Here is a 14,711-nt window from a genome sequence, read left to right on the forward strand (position 1 = left end):
CATCTGTACAAAGCAAACACGAACTGCTGAACTACTCATTCAGTGTCCATCCATGGAGGGAAGAACAACCTCTGTGGGTGAGAGGCCAGTGCAGGAAATGGTGGTTGTGAGGGGCCAGTGCATGATGATTGACCTGAGGCTCCTTCCGAAGGGGTGTCCAGTGCACAGGGGCACAGCCCAGACCCTGCTCTGCTGCTCCTGCAGGTCTCTGGCAGGAGGCCTGGCTGTGAGAGGACACTGCTGTGTGCCCAGCCCTGCACACACACACTGTGCAGCTGCACAACGGTGTTTCATCTGTGGGCCACTTTTGTAGGCATATGCTTGAGAGAAACTTTGCAAGAAGATATAAACCATCATGCACTGCCCTGAGGAGATCACCTTTCTTTCTGGAAAGGCTGTTCTGAGGCCAGCTCTGTCACAGCAGTGCCCATTGCCTGTCCCTGCCTGCACTCACAGGACTGACACACAGCAGGACGGTGACCAAGCTGCCAGAGCACTCAGGCCTTGCACCAACACAAGGGATGAGAAGGAGAGTGTGGGAGTGGAACGAGAACAGCTCTGGAAGACCAAGGGCTGCTGCTCCCTGGCAGCGCTGCCAGGCTGGGACTCTGTTCCCCTCCACTAATGCAGACAGAAACTGTCCCTGCAGCTCCAAAAAGGCCTTAAAAGAAGGTCTGAGGGGAAAAATAAAACAAAACAAAACACTGCAGGGCCTTTTATTCTTTTTTTAAAAAAAATAGAGAAAAGGGCTCCTCATTTCCATAGACACTTGGTCAGAAAAAAAAGCAGACAGTGAATTAGGAAAGGAATGACAACATTATGACAAAACACAACCACAACAAAAACAAGAAACCCTGAGAATGTAATGAGTTACACTCTAACTGCTATGCAGAGGGTGAGAGTTCGTTGCTGTTTCTTATTGTAAAAGTGCAGTTATCAATTTCCAGACTGAATCCTGGAGCTCCTTGTTCCTCATGCTGTAGATGAGGGGGTTCACTGCTGGAGGAACCACTGAGTACAGAACAGACAGCACCAGGTCCAGTGAAGGGGATGAGATGGAGGGGGGTTTCAAGTAGGCAAATGAACCAGTGCTGATGAACAGGGAGACCACGGCCAGGTGAGGGAGGCACATGGAAAAGGCTTTGTGCCGTCCCTGCTCAGAGGGGATCCTCAGCACAGCCCTGAAGATCTGCACATAGGAGAAAAGAATGAAAATAAAACAGATAAAAGCTAAAAAGACGCCAATCACAAGAAGCCCAGCTTCCCTGAGGTAGTAGTGTGAGCAGGAGAGCTTGAGGATCTGGGGGATTTCACAGAAGAACTGGTCCACAGCATTGCCCTTGCACAGTGGCAGTGAAAACGTATTGGCTGTTTGCAGCAGAGCATAGAGAAACCCAGTGGCCCAGGCAGCTGCTGCCATGTGGACACAAGCTCTGCTGCCCAGGAGGGTCCCGTAGTGCAGGGGTTTGCAGATAGCAACAAAGCGGTCATAGGACATGATGGTGAGGAGATAATACTCTGCTGAAATGAAAAAGAGAAACATAAAGAGCTGTGCAGCACATCCCAAAAAGGAGATGGCCCTGGTGTTCCAGAGGGAGTTGGCCATGGATTTGGGGAGAGTGGTGGAGATGGAGCCCAGGTCGAGGAGGGAGAGGTTGAGGAGGAAGAAGTACATGGGGGTGTGGAGGTGCTGGTCACAGGCTATGGTGGTGATGATGAGGCCGTTGCCCAGGAGGGCAGCCAGGTAGATGCCCAGGAAGAGCCAGAAGTGCAAGAGCTGCAGCTCCCATGTGTCTGTGAATGGCAGGAGGAGGAACTGGGTGATGGAGCTGCTGTTGGACATTTGCTGTTTCTCAGCCTGGGGCTCTGTTCAAAGAAAGGAAACAATAACTTAACATGAGATATAGACTCCTCTGAGTAAAGCAACTCCATTTTTCACAGAAATCACCATATGAAATGCATTTCATTTCTCTGGTGTGTGCTGGTTGAGTGTGCTGTGAGGAGCAGAACCTCTGCCCATGTGCTACCAAATAACCAGCTTTGCCCTCCTGCAGTGGGAAAATGGGACCTCCTTCATGACAACTCCAATGTTCACAAGGAATGTCAGATGTAATCCAGCTTCTTGGAAATGTTCGATATCTGCACTCATGATTCTGTAAAGAGTGGGCTGCAGAGGAGAGACATAGCATGACTTTATAAATATTTTCTCTGTGTCCTTTATTTGTCACCACCATATCTGGTGAGGGAGAAAAATCCTCATTTTCATGAGGGAAAATGTGAAGAGTCTTGAGAGAGGACAGGCGAAAAGCCTCAGTTTTCTGTGGCTCAATGCAGAGTCAGGAGAGCAGCAGTGTCCATCAATCTTTTTCTCATCTGCCCTGTGTTTTTTCTTGTGCAACCCAAAAAATGAGTACAGACTCATACTGGAGCAGGGGAGCTCGGTCTGAAAGGGCAGATCTGCAAACTGTTCCCTGACCCAGCCCAGAGGGGGAGATGTGATGGAGAGAGCAGGACACGACCCCTCACCCAGAGAAGCAAAGGACTCTGGCAGGAGAGTGCGGACCCCAAGGAAAGGCTCAGCACTCCTGGCATCCTACAGCAGAGCTGGGCCTTTCTGGGGGCAGCTGGTGAGCCCAGCAGGACAGGCAGAGCAGAGTCAGGGCTCCTGGAGATGAGATGTGCTAAAGGGACAGTCCGATCATTGCCCAGCAGACAACCCCCAGCAGCCACCTGCAGAGCAGGAGCAAAAGAGCTCCTGACCAGCCCCTGCTCTGCTGCCTGGAGCTGTCCCTGCCTGCAGCTGTGTCTCTGTGCCCAGGTCTCCTCCTGTCAGTGTCACAGACCCCATCCCAGCCGCTGTGTGCTCAGCTCTGCCCTGCAGACCCCTCCCAGCAGCCGGGCACTGCCCAGGGGCAGCTCTGTGTGGGCCGGCTCTGATGGGAACATCAGACCAACAATACGGAGCATGGAAAAGTCATCCTGATGCTGTCTGGAAGCCAGGATGTGTTGATTTCTGATACTCCCAAGTTTATTCACTTCTAAGACTCACAGATTTGGAATTTCAGTTCATCCTCCTGAACTGAGACATTAATTTCTGTGTCCCCTTGGCCACATAGACAACCCAGAGTATGAGACTGATAAAACAGGATCCTTCTCTTTCACAGAGCCCCTGTCTTGCTGTGCTTTTTAAAAGCCTCCTGGGCATCTCCTAAAGTGATCTGGAGCTGTGAGCAGCCCTGACAAACATAACCTTCACTCCATAGCAGGACCCTGCCCAGCCAGAGGTTGCTCCTTCCCCCCACAGCTTCTCCCCACAGCACCGTGGGGATCTCCCCGGGCAGGCTGAGCGCTGACCCTGGCAGGCGGCAGAGTCCTTGCCTCGGCACAGCCCTGGGGTGCAGGGACCCTGCTCTGCAGGACAGCGCTGGGCACCCTTGGCTGCACAATTGACTTCTCAGATTTCCCAAACTGCTGAACAAGAGTCCTCTCCATAGGGATCCCACAAGCTGTGGCTGTTCCAGCTTTAGGAGATGCCTCCAGGAGCTACAGCTGCATTGCCCTGCACCCAGAGACTTACCATGTCAAGGGCTGCAAAGAGTTCTCCTCCAGTGAGCTCTCAGTCATCCTCCCCATCCTGACCACCTTTAATCTCTCTCTGCCTTGCTCGTCTCCCTGAGATCCCCAGGCAGAGCCCTCAGCCCTGCTGCGCTTTGCAGAGGAGCTGCTCCTGGGCAGAGCTGTCTCTCTGCAGCGCTGCCGCTTGCCATGAGCTCCCTCTGTCCCAGGAGCCCAGCCCAGCTCAGCAGCACAGGAGCAGCCCCAGGCACTTTAATGACCCCTCTGGTGGCTTTGGTGCTGAGTCCATGAGCCTCACAGCCTGAGAGGAATTGAAGAAACTTCTCAAGTAGTCAAAGTCAGATTCAAACTCCAAAGTTTCTTGTGATGTTAATGGGTCCCACTGAGGGACAATATTGAGAAACCATCCCCAGGCTCTGGTTAGAGCAGAAAACTGGAGGCAGAGATGAGAGGTCAGGAAAAGCAAAGTACAGGTGGCTCTGATGCTGAGTAAACCTGGATGTGTTTCACTAACCAAAGGGCCAAGCCCTGACCCCCATCCCCTGGGAAATCAGATCCCATCCCTCCCACGTTGCCCAGGGCTCTTCCTGGGACAGTGTGATGTGGGGCTGTGCAAGGCCAAGGGCAGGACTATGGTCCCACACCTCCCAGCTTCCTGGCTGGGGACAAGGAGGCCATGAGGCCCCTGTGCTGTAAGGACCAGGTGTCTCCTCACAGGCATCAGTGGTGGAGACAACAGCCATCGCTAAGGGGAGAAGGAGCTCATGTCTCTTGGGGTTTTCAGCCTTTTTGCATCCCTTGATCATCTCCACGACAGCCTGTCCTATGCTGTGGCATCACCTGCACCTCTTTCCCTGCAGGCTGGAGACATCCCCCCTGCTGCCCCACCTTGCTCTTTTCTGAGCATTCTCCTTCCTTTGCTGAGATCTCTCTGTCCTCCCCAGCTGTTCCTTGAAGCACAAAGCCTTGGGCTGATGCAGACTCCCTCTGGGTGACCTGCTCCACCACAGCACTGCCCTTCCACTCACATTCCTTCCTGCTCATGTCCAGTCTGGACATTCCCACCTGCACTTTGTGCCATTATTTCTTTCTCATGCTCTTTCCCAGTATGAAGAAAACCTCCACCATCTCTGAAACCACCCTTCAAGCACTCTCAGGCTACTTCTACACTGCTGCAGCTTCCCCAGCGCTGCTGGGCCAAAGCAGCCCAGGTCCCTCAGCATCCCACACCATGTACACAAGGTCCTGAACCCTGCCTTGGCAGAGCCCTGCCCTCTCCAGTTCCTCCCTGCTTCTCCAAACTGGGAGCCGCACACTGGCACACACCCGTGTGTGTGGGATCACGCCAGTGCTGAAGCGAATGGGATGAGAACTCCAGGTGTCTGGGTCCCCACGCTCCTCCTCATGCAGCCCCGTGTGCAGCTGCCTTGTTCACGGTGAGCGTGCAGCACGGGCTTGTGTGGCAGCCCTTGTAGTGCCCAGGCCCTTCTCCTCAGGGTCACTGCTCAGCCTGTCAGGTCCTGGTCTGTCCTGATGGATGGGGTTATTCTCCTGCCCTGATACAGATCTGGTCACTTCTCCTTATCAAAATTCAGAGCTTTCTGATCAGTGAATCCCAAAGTTTCTCAAGGTCTGTTTGCTCAGCTCTCAATGTTTGTATACAGATCACTTATCCTGATAAGGTTGCCTCTCCCAAGAAAAGAACATGAGGTTACTACAAATACCATCTCCTGGAGAAACAGTGGAGTCCTGGGGGTCTCGTGCTCATCATGCCAGAGGTCTGGACTTAGAGGGGAAGTTTCCCTTCATGTGGGAGAGCAGCAGGAATGCATGGAATTCTGCCTAGGGGCAGACTGTCAGCTGAAGGTTGAGAAGTCAGCATGAGAGGGCAGAACAACATGGGCGATTTTGTGGTGGGTGAACATCAGCTACAGGCACACTGATCCTTCAAACGAGTGAAAGAAGCCTCATGTTTCCAGTTCCTGTCCTTGTTGCAGACCTAAGATATCCCAATATCTGCAAAGTACCAGCCATCCAGAAGGGGTATGGAGCTCATTGACAACATCTTCCTGACACGGTTGACTGAGGGGTCAGTGAGGTGAGGTGCCCTGTGGGACTTCACACTTACAAACCAGAAAGAGTTGGTCAGGGATGTAACAGTCAGGGATGAGAAAGTAGAGTTGAGGCTCCTGGAAGATGATAACAAGGCAAAGAGCAGGATTTCAGGAGCGCAGGCTTTGGCCTGCTGAGGGATCTACTTGGGTCCTGTGGGATATGACCTTGGCGCCTGCAATGCTTTTCCCTCACATTTCCTCCCTCCTCTCTCCCACCTGCTGTTGTGCAGCATTTTTTACCCTTTCTCAAATACAATATCACAGAGGTGCTGCCAGCGTCACTGAGTGAGTGGCTCAGATTTGTCAAGGAGTGGGTCCATCTTGGAGCCAGCTGAAATCAGCTCTGTCTGACATGGGTCAAACTGCAGTTGTCTTCACAGAGAGGTGACAACTGTAGCACACCCACCCTCATCCCCAGTTCCAAGACTTCGCCATGTAAATCCAGCACAGGGTGACGTCATGTTGGGTGTTACAAACTACTTGATCATGGAGAAGAAATGGAAAAGGTCTTCTGTCAGCAACCTGAGGAAGTCTCCAGTCAATGAGCAGGTTCCTATGGGGAACTGAAATCCCCCTGACAGTCACTGGCCAGGCAAACCTGTGGATACCAACAGTCCAAAGGATCTTGGGCCAACTTCTTAAAATGTCTACCTGGTGGGCCAACAAGGGTGATGCTCACCCGGATCTGGCACTGGGAAACAAGGAAGAGCTGGTGAGGGATGTGAACATCAGTGTCCACCTTGGCTGTGGTGACCAGGAAACTGTGGGGTGCCAGGCACCAGAGGGGAGGGAGGAAGGGCAGCAGCAGAGCACAGGCTGGTGGGCTCCAGAGGAGACTTTGACATACTAGGAGACAGCAGCCGATAGAGGTGGTGACATGGAAGTCTGTCTGATGGGTGAAGGAGCTCAGGAAATCTGAGAAGCCTTACAGGACAGCCTTGTGCTCCAGAGGAGTGTGATTCCTCTTGAGCTGTCCTGGCATGTCTCCTCACTCAAGTGGTGCATCAGGCACCCACTTTCCTACACATATTGTTTTGTCTTCATCAGAAAATGCTCCAGATCAATAAGATACTGCCTCTTCTGGAAATGGAGAGGAGGGAGACAGGGCAAGGCAATAGAAGAAGTACTGATGTATTGCTATTTATTATGGAAATGCTCTCTGTTTGGCTATTCCTTGAATCTCCCCAATCATTAACACCAGGCTTGAAGCCTTTAGGAAAATGATGCACAGAGCCTTGGCTTGTAAGGGCATTTTGGATGTTAATGAGCCCTCTGCTGCCATGATCCTGAACTGCAGCTACTGAAAGAATGAACAAACCTCTGATGAAGTGAAAGGCAGAAGTAGAACTCAAGTTTCTGAGGGTGTTTGGGACCCCATGAAGGGCCAGCACTGGCACAGCTGTGAAGGAAACAAGCAGTCGAGGTCCCTGTCCCTGGAGGCTGGTGAAGGAAAGACTTGAAGACACTGGTTACAGGGGCTGAGAGCAAAGTGGAGGTGGCTCTGATGCCATGTCAGCCCTCGATGCTTGTTTATCTCCAGAATGGCTGAGCCCTGACCCCTGGGGCTTGGTAAGTATTTCTCAAATGTTTTTCAGGGATTTGCCTGTGGTCAGGGTGAGTGTTTTGTGTTTTGGGGGTGGGTTTTGTGTCAAGTGCTGCTCCTTTAACTGCAAGGCTCTGGTTTGCTGTGGAGTTGGAAATGCCTGGGAGTTTCTCACAACTCCTCCAGCTTCTTTCATACACCTGGCAATGGTCACCAATCACCTCAATGTCCCAGTCCCAAACTTGCTTGGATCCTCTATTTGGATCCATACCCATCACTCCAGGATGTTCATGCATCCACCAGGTTCATGGATATTTCCTGAGGTCCATCCAAGTGTGGGCAGTGTAAAAGAGGAGCAGAGCAGGGTCAGCTCATGGGCCATGGCTGAGCACAGCCACCCCCAGCAGCAGCCATTCCCCATCTCCCAGGCACAGCCATGCCCACAAGATGGCAATGTCACTGCCATATATGCTTATCTCAAGAGAGGCCTTTCTTCCTTCCATATTCCCAGGAAAATCTTCCTGCTATTCCTCCTCCACCTGCACACATCAACTGCTTTCCATTTCTGGGCTCAGACATGGCTGTAAGGGTTCACTAAACCATCAGCCATCTCATTGCTTCTCCCTGACGTGCCCTGACCCTCTCCCACACCTACACATGGCCAATCACAGCTGCTAAGGGGCTCCCGCTCTCCAGAAGAGACCTTGAGCTTCTTTGGTTCTTCCTGGTGCTTATTATAAACTTCCTCGCTCTCTCCAGAGTTCATGGTGAGCTTTCTTGTCCTAACAGCCCCTTTATGACCATGGCTTACTAAATGCTTGCCTTTTTATGATCATTGGTGCAGAAAGGGTAGTCACGGGAAAGCACCCAATATGTCAAAACTGATGCTGAGTGAAATGCCATGAAGACCTGATGAGTTACCCCTGTGGCTGTGTCTCTCCTGGACGGAGTCTGTCCTGAGAAGGAGATCCAGCTTCTGCCCCTCTCTGTAGAGGCACATGAGCAGTGTCCGTGCACCTGGGGACACAAAGGGTGACTTTTGCCAGACCACCCTTCATCTGAACCACTTAGATGTGTACTTATAGATAGGGTATCATGCTTTATACTGCAAATATCTATTTGATTTGCACTGCCAGTGGGGCTACCACTGATGCAGAGTGAAATGTGGGAGATAATTATATTGAGGCAGATTAATATTTCTTCTAATTTTTTTTTGTACTGACACTCTTAGAGAAATTACACAAACACCTGAAGGATTATTCATTCCTTTTAACATGATTATCCACAGAAGGCCCACCAAATTTGCATCTCAAGAAACTGGATGCCAGAGTTGAAGGGAAGGATGGCTTAGGCTCTGTCCTGGGATCTGGGAAACTGAAACATGCTCCCATCTGCCCAACACCCTGCCCTCCTCACTGAGGGGTTCTGAGACATTCTGCCAATGAGGTCTGAACTCACAGGCATGACAAGTATCTTATGTCTAACTGCACTTAATGGTGTCCTGCCAGGTCAGAATTTTATCTTCCATCCCTGGAAGTATTTAAAAGATGTGGATATGTGTTACTTAGGCATATGGCTTAGTAGTGGCCTTGGCAGTGTTTGATTTACGGTTGCACTCCATGTTCTTAAGGGTCTTTTCCAGCCTAAATGATTCTATGATCCTATGATTCTATGATTCTATGATTTGGGTTGAAACCATTTCAATTCCCATCATGTGCATCTTCCCTCAGAGGCTGCTGTTGTGTGGCACAACTGTCCTGGGTCTCCAGGCAGGTTGGGCACTGGTTTGGTGCCTGCATTGGAAGTTTTCCCCTTCCTGGGGTAAAAGACTCTTGATGGTGACTTTGATGTCTAGCTGATGTGCAGATGCCGTACATGGATGCTGACACCTCTTGAGCAACCTGCTCTAAAAGGATTAACGAGTTGGGCATGAGGAGAGCAAAGAAAAGGAGACCCTGGGTTGGGGCAAATGAAAAGGGATGCAAAAGTTGTGGTCCGGCATGCTTCAGGTACTTGTAAAGCAGCCCTGCACCTCATGTGAATTATTTCTGTGGTCAGGGAGAACTTGAGAGCTCTCCCTAAATGGAAAATACAAAGGGGAAGGAAGGACAGCATCATCCAGGCTCAAAGGGAGCTTGGGAGGTGTCTTGACCAACCTCCTGCGCAAAGGAGGGTCAGACCAGATTACTCAGGGCTTTATCCAAACACATCTTGGACACTTTCTGGGACAGAGTGAGTGCACATGCCTGGGAAACAGCTTCCAGTGCTTGACTGTCCTCATGACTGCAAAGTTTCTCCCTTCCTATAGCACCTTTCCAAGTCCAACCATCCAGATTGCTTTTTACTCATCTACTTACACACTGACACAGACCATAATATCCTAACTTGGACACTCTAATATTGCAGGGGATGATGATGAATGTCTTCCTGACTTCCAGGTAACAGACCATCAGTGTTCTCCCTGCAACCAACAATCCTGTCCTTTCCTCACAGAAAGCAAAGAGGATGAACAGGCACAATGGACCCTGGGTAAACCCCATCACCTTCTCTTTCAGACACCCAGAAATGGGGTCCCAGTGGACATGCTCTGGGGCACAGCCTTGAGTTCCCCTGCTCACCCATTGGCCATTTTTGTAAAGTGCACACACTGCGTGAGAGGTGCCAGTGGTCAGGGAGTCCCCCCAGTTTCCATGAGCTTTCAGAGATGGTGGAGAGTTGCCTCCCTGTGACATCGTCCTGCTGTCTCAGCTCCTGGGGTGCAGCCCCTCCTGTCCCATAGACTGGTCAGGATTGTGTTAGTTCCAGTGACCCCTGACTTGATCCCCATCCACTGCTGGTTGTTCTCCTCCAGATTCCTACCTTGAGGCAGAGTGGCCTGGGAGAACATGCTGGTGAAGATGGAGGACAAGAGGACACAGAGACTCTCACCTCTTTCTCTTATTAAATTCATCAGTGGCCACACGGTGTCTTTGTTTCTCCTTTAACTGGTCCTGAAGTAGGAACAGCTCATTATGTGGCTCTTGAATATCCTTACAGGTCTAGACTGAGTTTTGTTCTGGACTGTTGCTGTGCTTGGAGGCTGCTGTCCTTGAAGACCAGATGAACTAACTTCTGCCACCCTGCCTTGGCAGTTTATTCCATCCGTGTCACAGCTCTGTCTGCAACACTGACAGCTCCAGCTCAGCCAGTCAGGTCCCTGGCTGAGGCCATTGCCTCACATCTGGGCTGAACCACCCCAGCTGTGGCACCAGCCCAGTTCTGACCTGCCACAAGAAAATCTGGTACCAAGTGTGCAAGGCCTCGTGTGTGCAAAGGCTTTGCCTCAGAGCAGAGACATGACATGGTCAAAAGATTGCTGAATGTCTCCCTAGACAAAGGAATATAAAACCAAAATAAAATGCATAAATTCATTCATCTGAAGATATTCCTCTTCTGGCCTGCAGAAATTACATACATGGCTGTAATATTACTGATGCCCTGTCTAATGATGGGACAAGAAAAGATGATTCTCATACCGATTATTTTTTAATATGAAGAATACAATGCCGGAAAGAAGTGTCTGTGCAGAGGAGAGAGAATCAACATCTCTGATTACTTCAGGTTGTTTCAAAGTTGAGCCCTTGGAGCCCCAGAGACACCTGGAGGAGCCCACAGGGAACAGAGAAAAGGACATCATGGGCTGCTCCTGTGCTGCTGAGCTGGGCTGGGCTCCTGGGAAAGAGGGAGCTCATGGCAAGTGACAACGCTGCAGAGAGACAGCTCTGCCCAGGAGCAGCTCCTCTGCTAAGTGTAGCAGGGCTGAGGGCTCTGCCTGGAGATGCTGGAGAGCAGCCAGGCAGAGAGAGATTAAAGGCAATGTGGAGTGGTAGGTTGTTGAGGATTTGATGAGAGACAAATCTTCACAGTCCTGACATGGTAAGTCTTTGTCTGTAGGACAACGCAGCTGCATTTCCTGGAGGGATCTCCTAAAGGTGGTACAACCCACAGTTTACAGGATCTGTCAGGTCTTTCTCACAGTGTATCAGTTGTAGAGAAGAACATGCTCCAGAGCAGGGCTTCCCTGCTGCACTGTCAGAGGGATGGGGCATGACGGCACCTTCTGCTGAGGGTGAGTGCAGGGGGGAGCACCCAGGGGTGCCCAGGGCTGTCCTGCAGAGCAGGGTCCCTGCACCCCAGGGCTGTGCCGGGGCAGCGACTCCGCCGCCTGCCAGGGTCAGAACTCAGCCTGCCCGAAGAGATCCCCATGGTGCTGTGGGGAGAAGCTGTGGGCAGAAGAAGCGATCCGTATCAGGGCAGGAAAGGTGTTTCTGCTGTGGAGAGAGTCCTCTGTGGGTCAGGGCTACTCACAGCTCCAGATCACCCACAGCGTTTTTCCAAGGGGATGCCCTAAGGACAAGATCAATGCGAGGACTACCAGAAAGATAATGAGCTTTCCTGACCCTGTCTTTTCAGTTTCCTATCCCAAGGGGTGGGGAGGTGCAGGAAAGGATAAAATGAAAGTGAGCCCTCATGCTTATAAAAGTCACTGAGACTCCTGAACTGCAACTTTGAGTGATCAGTATGTCTCCCAGAAGGCTCATAACATCCCTTCACCACCCCTCTGCCTGTGGACAGCACCTGCATCACCTTTGCTGGACCCATCATCCTTAATCTGACCTGACCTGTTTCCCAACTTGCAAACAGGAAGATGCCCCCAGGCAGTGCCCTGCAAACAGGCAGGTTTCTGTAAGGCCAGAGTGAGGGCACAGAGGGTGGAATGGGGTGTGTGAGTGCTGACAGGGCGAAGACATCAATAGGGAAACACCTCCCAGCAGGAGAATCTCCAAGCAGCAGGGAAATGATCAGAAATGTGAGGAAACTAAACCTGGAATTGTTACGGGAGGGAGAACACAGAAAACTCTGGATGATCCCCTGCAGTGCAGATCCCTCCTGTGAGCAGCCCCCTCGCCTCCTCTCCCACCCAGCAAAGCCTCTGCCCTCAGGGCCGGGGGCTCCAAGGCATGAAGCAGCTCCTGTGCAGCCAGAGCTCCAGTTCCCTCTGCAGAGCACAGGGGCTGAGAGCAGCTGCCCGGCAATGCTGGTGTGTGGGAGGTGGCTGCACAGCTGGGGAAGGGTGACGCTGTCTGAGTGCCCGGCTGCCTCTGCCCTGGCCTCTCTCACACCCACCCTCACCGCATTTTCCTTCTTGCTCCACTTCTCTGGGTCACTGCTGTTGTGATCTTGTTCTTGCTGTCAGGCTCTCTGGGGATGGGAGTTTCAGCTGCAGAGTCACAGCCTGATCTTGTGGGTCCTTTCCTGCAGCTGTGTCCATGGGAACACCTGTCCCAGCTTTCCTCTGACCTGTGGGGTGTGGGCAATGCAGTCTGTGGGTCTGGGGAATGAGCTGAGTCTCCCTTAATCAAATGCCATTATTAGGACATTTTCTATCTCCTTGAGGTTTCCATCCAAGCTGTGAGCTCCCCACCAGGATGCAAACCTGTGCTATAACACCTTAGTGTTATCTTAAGCCCCATGGAGAAACACAGAGATGCTACAACAGCGAAAATGCCGTTGGGTTTGTGAAATGAGCCATGTGTGTCCTGGGCTAAACGTGGGGTGCTGAGACCTTAGGAAAGGATGAGACTTGTCATGGTCATAGGTGGGTCCCTCTGCTCTCAGCAGGGCCTGGTGGCTGTTCAGGGTAACATGGCAGTGTGATCAGCCTCCATCTCAGGAAGGTGCCAGCCCAGGGCAGCTGGAGCAAGACAGAGGGACAGAGCAGGTCCCCTTAATCTGCACTGACCCACAGACATGGAGCAGAAATGCTGAGGGTTTCTGAGATAGAAGAACATTCTCCAGGGCAATTGCAGGAAGCTGTAAAAACCCCAAAATCTCAAACTGCCTTGTGTAATCTTGGTTCCTTATCACTGGGAGAGCAGATGCTGACAGGCCCTTCTGCACCAGGAACGGGTCCATCTGACACAGCTGAACCCCAGGACTGGCCCCTGCCCCCGTTCCCATGACCCCCTGCTGCAGAGCAGGGCTGACTCCTGGGCAGCCAGTGGGCACAGGTCCTGCTCCTCACGGCGCCTCCAGCCAGCACCACCCAGGGCTCAGCCACGGACCCGAAGGAAGGTCTGGAAAAGGACAAGGGGGTGTGGAGCAGGGGGAGGGTGCATAAGCAATGGCTTTGATTTTGCTCAGAGAAGTCTCCCCTAACTTGTCATTGTCTTTTACTCCTGTGACAGTACTCCATACCCATCGGAAGCAAATGTCCAACAGCAGCTCCATCACCCAGTTCCTCCTCCTGCCATTCGCAGACACATGGGAGCTGCAGCTCTTGCACTTCTGGCTCTTCCTGGGCATCTACCTGGCTGCCCTCCTGGGCAACAGCCTCATCATCACCACCATAGCCTGTGACCAGCACCTCCACACCCCCATGTACTTCTTCCTGCTCAACCTCTCCCTCCTCGACCTGGGCTTCATCTCCACCACTCTCTCCAAATCCATGGCCAATTCCCTCTGGAACACCAGGGCCATCTCCTTTTTGGGATGTGCTGCACAGCTCTTTATGTTTCTCTTTTTCATTTCAGCAGAGTATTATCTCCTCACCATCATGTCCTACGACCGCTTTGTTGCTATCTGCAAACCCCTGCACTACGGGACCCTCCTGGGCAGCAGAGCTTGTGTCCACATGGCAGCAGCTGCCTGGGCCACTGGGTTTCTCTATGCTCTGCTGCACACGGCCAATACATTTTCACTGCCACTGTGCAAGGGCAATGCTGTGGACCAGTTCTTCTGTGAAATCCCACAGATCCTCAAGCTCTCCTGCTCAGATGCCCACCGCAGGGAAGTTGGGCTTCTCATGTTTAGTGCTTTTTTTTTTGAGGGATGTTTTGTTTTCATTGTGGTGTCCTATGTGCAGATCTTCAGGGCTGTGCTGAGGATCCCCTCTGAGCAGGGACGGCACAAAGCCTTTTCCACATGCCTCCCTCACCTGGCTGTGGTCTCTCTGTTTGTCATCACTGGCATATTCGCCTACCTGAAACCCCCCTCCATCTCTTCCCTATGGCTGGACGTGGTGATGGCAGTTGTCTACTCACTGGTGCCTCCAGCAGTGAATCCCCTCATTTACAGCATGAGGAACCAGGAGCTCCAGGATTCAGTGTGGAAACTGATAACTGGACGTTTTCAATAACAAACAACAACAAATTGTCATTGTCTGCATAGAAGTTATAGTGTAACTCATTGCAGGCTCAGCCATTCTTATTTTGTTGCTGTTGTGTTGGTGGTGTTTTGTGATAATGTTCTCATCCCTTATTCACTGTCTGCCTCTTTTTTCTGACTGTCTATGGAAATGAGGAGCCATTTTCTCTCTATTTAAGAAAAAAAATAAAGGGCCCTGCACTGTTTTGTTTTGTTTTGTTTTCCCCCTGAGATCTTCTTTTAAGGCCTTTTTGGAGCTGTAGGGACAGTTTCTGTCTGCATTAGTGGAGGGG

The 14,711-nt window shown here is 51.6% G+C and overlaps 2 protein-coding genes across 2 annotated transcripts; one reads left to right on the top strand and one right to left on the bottom strand.

The window, feature by feature from the left end:
* Window positions 1–916: 916 nt before the first annotated feature.
* Window positions 917–1,843, bottom strand: LOC135999725 (olfactory receptor 14A16-like). The gene has a single exon (XM_065653281.1). It carries the CDS (start codon window positions 1,841–1,843, stop codon window positions 917–919), a length of 927 nt encoding a protein of 308 aa, XP_065509353.1.
* Window positions 1,844–13,483: 11,640 nt separating this feature from the next.
* On the top strand, window positions 13,484–14,410 carry LOC135999726 (olfactory receptor 14A16-like). Its single transcript, XM_065653282.1, has one exon. The coding sequence runs from the start codon at window positions 13,484–13,486 to the stop codon at window positions 14,408–14,410; it is 927 nt and encodes a 308-aa protein (XP_065509354.1).
* The last annotated feature ends 301 nt before the right edge of the window (window positions 14,411–14,711 follow it).

Source organism: Caloenas nicobarica, chromosome 29 (assembly GCF_036013445.1).
Source record: "Caloenas nicobarica isolate bCalNic1 chromosome 29, bCalNic1.hap1, whole genome shotgun sequence".
NCBI lineage: Eukaryota > Metazoa > Chordata > Aves > Columbiformes > Columbidae > Caloenas > Caloenas nicobarica.